The sequence below is a fragment of the Portunus trituberculatus genome, chromosome 36 (assembly GCF_017591435.1).
Source record: "Portunus trituberculatus isolate SZX2019 chromosome 36, ASM1759143v1, whole genome shotgun sequence".
Lineage (NCBI taxonomy): Eukaryota > Metazoa > Arthropoda > Malacostraca > Decapoda > Portunidae > Portunus > Portunus trituberculatus.
Window position 1 is genome coordinate 8,951,594 of NC_059290.1, and position 5,000 is coordinate 8,956,593.

Genomic DNA, 5,000 nt, shown 5'->3' on the forward strand with positions numbered 1-5,000 from the left:
CTTTCATTTTCATCTCTTTTCTTTATTTTCCTTCGTCTATTTAAATATTTTCTCTTCCTTTCACTTTTGCATCAATAAAATGTTTTCTTGTAACCATTTTTTTTTTGCGTGTGTTGGTTTCTTCCTTTCCTTTTGTCTACACTACCCTCTCTCTCTCTCTCTCTCTCTCTCTCTCTCTCTCTCTCTCTCTAGTGAAAGGAATGATGCTTCTGTCGCTTTTTTCTCGTGTGTGTGTGTGTGTGTGTGTGTGTGTGTGTGTGTGTGTGTGTGTGTGTGTGTGTGTGCAAGCATATGTACATTAAAACCAACACACACACACACACACACCTATTCACCCATATTACATGAAAAAAGGATATTAAGAGGTGTTTAGGGGCGTGGCGGGGCGTGACGGGGCGGGGCGGGGCGGGGGAGGAAGGTATCAAGTGTCGGGCCGTCAGTGTTTAAGGGCTTCTTTCTGTTGCCTACTGTCTAGCGGCGCCCTAACAGCACTTCACAGCAACACAGCATCTTGATTACCCCGGAGCTGAGAATGCTGTGATGTCTCTAGGGGGACATCACAGCCAACCCCCCTCCTTAGAACAAGAAGAACAAGAACAATAAAGAGGAATTGATAAAGGAAGGAAATAAGAAAAGGGTAAAAAGAACAAGAATGAATGAGAGAAAGAATAAAAGAAGGAAATAACGGAAGGAATGGAGAAGAAAAGGAAGAAAGGGGAGAATAAGAAAACATCCTCTCTCCTTCAACACATGCTAAAATTCTCCTGTATCCTTTCGTGTTTTTTTTTTTTTTTTTTTTTGAGTTGTTTATTTTATTTGTGTTTGTGTTTTCTATTTCTGTATCTTTTTTTAGTGCATCTTCTTGTGTTTCTGTGTTTTTCCATGTGGTTTTTTTTCTCTCTCTATTTCTTTCAATTTGTGTTTCTGTATTCTGTATCTCTTTCTTGCTTTGTCCATTTTGTGTTTTTGTATGTTCTATCTTTTTTTTTATTTGTGTGTTTTTCTATTTCTGTATCTTTTTCAGCGCATCTTCTTGTGTTTCTGTTTTCCATCATCTTTATTTTCTTTTATTCTAGATTGTGTTTAATGTATTTCTGTATTTCTTAAATTTTTGTGCATCTTCTTTTTCAATCTGTATTTTCTATCTTTTTAATTCGTTTTCTCTTATTCCTGTATTATTTATCTATATTTGCTTTGATCTTTTTAATGCATCTCCTTGTATTTCTGTATTCATTTTCCTGTATTTCTTATCTTTATATTGTATCTTTTTAGTATAAGTCATTTTTATCTCTGTATTCTGTTATCTGGTCAGTTAATCTCTATTTCTTAACTGTATCCTCTGTATTTCTGCATTTCTCATCCCTAACCTAACCTAATCTGATCAGCTTATCTATTTTTTTTACCTTATCTACACCTCTTATCTCTTATCTAGCTATTCCTTTACCTCCTTTTCTGTATCCCTTCCCCTTCCCCCCTACCTGTATTTAGTTATCTTCATATATTCTTCATCATCTCCCTCATCTGTACCTCTATATCTTCTACCCATCATCGTCTCCTTCGTCTCTTCTCTATCATGTCTTCTCTCTCCTTTCCCTTACTTTTTTCTCTTTACCTGTGTTTAGTTACCCCATGCAATCTCCTCCATTTATCTCCCCTCATCTCCACCTCTCTATCTGTCTCCCATCATCGTCTCCTTCGTCTCTTCTCTATCATGTCTTCTCACTCTCCTTCCTCTTACCTGCTTTCCTATTCACCTGTACTCTTACCTGTATTATGTTACCTGCATGCATCTGTACCCACATGTCTCTCTCACCTCTTCCCTCTCACCTCTCCCCTATCATCTCTTCCCTATCATCTCTTCCCACTTTCCTTCCCCTTACCTGCTCTCCCCCTACCTGGATACCCCCCCTTCACCTGGTTCCCCCTCACCTGGGACTTAATTACCGTGACCTTAGAATCCATGACCTGCTTGAAATACCTCGGCTGATTTTCTTTGTTTCCCGTGCTAGTTTTTTTACCTACCCACAAGTCTGACCAGCCCAGCCCAGCCCTACCCAGCTCTTCCCTGCCCTGCCCACCTCCCTCCCTCTCTCTCTCTCTCTCTCTCTCTCTCTCTCTCTCTCTCCTCCCATGACACACGCCCATGCTCTCCTCCCCCTCCCTTCCCTCCTCTCTCCTCTCTCTCTCTCTCTCTCTCTCTCTCTCTCTCTCTCTCTCTCTCTCTCTCTCTCTCTCTCTCCCGCTCTCTTTATCGCCGGAGTCAAAAGTTGAAATTCCACTTTGAGAAACTGGTCTCTGTCGGGAACCCATTAAAAATCGTGATGGGTCTTGCTCCCTGCCTGCCTGCTTGCCTGCCTGCCTGCCTGCTTGTCTGTCTGTCTGCCTGTCTGTCTGTCTGTCTATCTGTTTGTCTATCTGTTTTTTTATGCTTTTTTTGTGTGTCTTTCTCTGTATATATGTACGTAAACACACCAGTATCCGTGTATGTGTGTATGTATGCATGTGTACGTGTTCTTTGTGTACGTAGGCTCACCCCTTTCCCTCCTTTCCCCTTCCCCTCACACCCCCTTCCCCTCTCCTCGCCAGGGAAGCCAAGGAAGTGCAGTATATGTCTGTGTCACCTCGTGTTTTCCCTCTCTAGTGCAGTGAAGACCCTCAGCGCTACGCCCTCGCCCGCCCGCGGTTTTTTGGGCGTGTAAGTCAATGGGTGGGTGTAGCTGGCCGGTAAGTTATCCAGCGGGGCGGTGGGCATTACAGGATTTGTTGTTCCTCAGGGTGAGTGTGTTCGGGGCTTCATAATCTCATTAGCACACTTTTCTCGACACACCCATCATCATGCTCTCAACCTATCTATCCTCTCCCCTTCTCTCCCTTTATTTTGTCTCTACATGTTTGCCTATCTATCTCCTATTCTCTCTCTCTCTCCTTTATTTTGTCTCTACATGTTTACCTATCTATCTCCTATTCTCTCTCTCTCTCCTTTATTTTGTCTCTACATGTTTGCCTATCTATCTCCTATTCTCTCTCTCTCTCTCTCCTTTATTTTGTCTCTACATGTTTGCCTATCTATCTCCTATTCTCTCTCTCTCTCCTTTATTTTGTCTCTACATGTTTGCCTATTCATCTCCTATTCTCTCTCTCTCCTTTATTTTGTCTCTACATGTTTGCCTATCTATCTCCTATTCTCTCTCTCCTTTATTTTGTCTCTACATGTTTGCCTATCTATCTCCTATTCTCTCTCTCCTTTATTTTGTCTCTACATGTTTGCCTATCTATCTCCTATTCTCTCTCTCTCTCCTTTATTTTGTCTCTACATGTTTGCCTATCTATCTCCTATTCTCTCTCTCTCTCCTTTATTTTGTCTCTACATGTTTGCCTATCTATCTCCTATTCTCTCTCTCTCCTTTATTTTGTCTCTACATGTTTGCCTATCTATCTCCTATTCTCTCTCTCTCTCCTTTATTTTGTCTCTACATGTTTGCCTATCTATCTCCTATTCTCTCTCTCTCCTTTATTTTGTCTCTATCCCCATATGTTTGCCTATCGTTCATCTCCTATTCTCTCCCTTTTTGCTCTTTGTCTCTATCCTCATCTGTTTACCTATCTACAGTTGACTTGTTCATTCTTAATTATCTATTCTCTCCCCTTCTCCCATTTACTTTATGTTTCTGCCACCTTATGTCTACCTATCATTACCTATCATTACCTATCATTACCTATCATTTTTCCTTCTTTTTCTTTCATGTTTCTATCTCCATCTACACTTCTAATCTTTCTATCCTCTCTCCTTCTCTCCCTTTTACATCTATTCTCTACACCTATCTACACTCTCGACCTATCAATTTTCTCTCCTTCTCCCCCTTTTACTTCTGCATCTCTACACTTATCTATTTGCCTATCTACATTTTTACCTATTCTCTCCCTTCTTCCTCCTCTTCTTTACTCCATATCTCTACACCCCACACGCTTCACTATCTTCATTTTTTACTTCTTTATTTCTATCTACTTTTTTTTTCTCTCTTCCTATGTTTCTCTCCCATTTATCTACCTATCTACAGTTATCTTATTTTTCTCTCTCTCTCCATCTATCTTCTTTTCATTTTTCTGTTTCTCTACTCCTTTGTTTACCTATCTACACTGGTCTTATTTCAGCCCTCTACAGTGTCGCTTCGTGTGTCTCCGTCCTTCTCTATCACGTCTTGTTTGGTTCAGAAATTTTTCACCTCCGTTTTCTTTTCCCGCCTTTGTTTGTTTTCTCTCGTCTGTTAATTGTTTGTTTACTTGCTTATGTATTGTTTTGTCTGTATTATTGTTATTTGCTTATTTCCTTTGTTTCTTGTTTATTTTTCTTCTTGTTATTGTGTTTGTTTACATGTCTTGTTTGTTTTTCTATTTCCTTTGTTTACTTTAATATTTCTTTTGTTTACCTTTATATATATTTTTTGTTTTTGTTTACTGTGCATCTCTTGTTTGTTTCTCTGTTTCATTGTTTGTCTGTTTATCTTTTATTGTTTACTTGTCTATATCATTCCCTTCTTTATCTGTTTATCTCTTCCCTTCCTTCTCCTGTTTACATTTTTCCTTACGCTTGTTTTCCTTCTGTCTCCTCCTCCTCTTCCTCCTCCTCCTCCTCCTCCTCCTCCTCCTCCTCCTCCTCCTCCTCCTCTTTCTCCTCTGATTCTTCTTTTCTTTCTCCTTCCTCCTCTGTCACATTCTATCTCCTCCTCCTCTTCCTCCAGCTAATAGTACACCTCTCCTCCTCCTTCTCCTCCTCCTCCTCCTCCTCCTCTCGTGTTCATCTCCCTCCCAGATGCTGCTGAGATACCCCCTTACCTCCCTCCCTCCCTCCCTTCCCTCCCTGGCTGACCACTTCTTTTTCTCTCCACGCCTTTCTCCTCCTCCCCTCACCCCCCTTTCCTCCACCCCACCACTCCTTGAAGCTTTTACATTTCTTTACTCTCTCTCTCTCTCTCTCTCTCTCTCTCTCTCTCTCTCTCTCT

At 40.9% G+C, this 5,000-nt stretch overlaps 1 protein-coding gene across 1 annotated transcript in view; it reads left to right on the plus strand.

Moving 5' to 3' along the window:
• Positions 1-5,000, plus strand: part of LOC123513574 (proline-rich receptor-like protein kinase PERK2) — an 80,444-nt gene that overhangs the window by 1,309 nt on the left and 74,135 nt on the right. Inside the window, exon 2 of the mRNA XM_045270824.1 lies at positions 2,642-2,695. Coding sequence (XP_045126759.1) covers positions 2,642-2,695 — 54 coding nt within the window. The remainder of the gene's footprint in view (positions 1-2,641; positions 2,696-5,000) is intronic.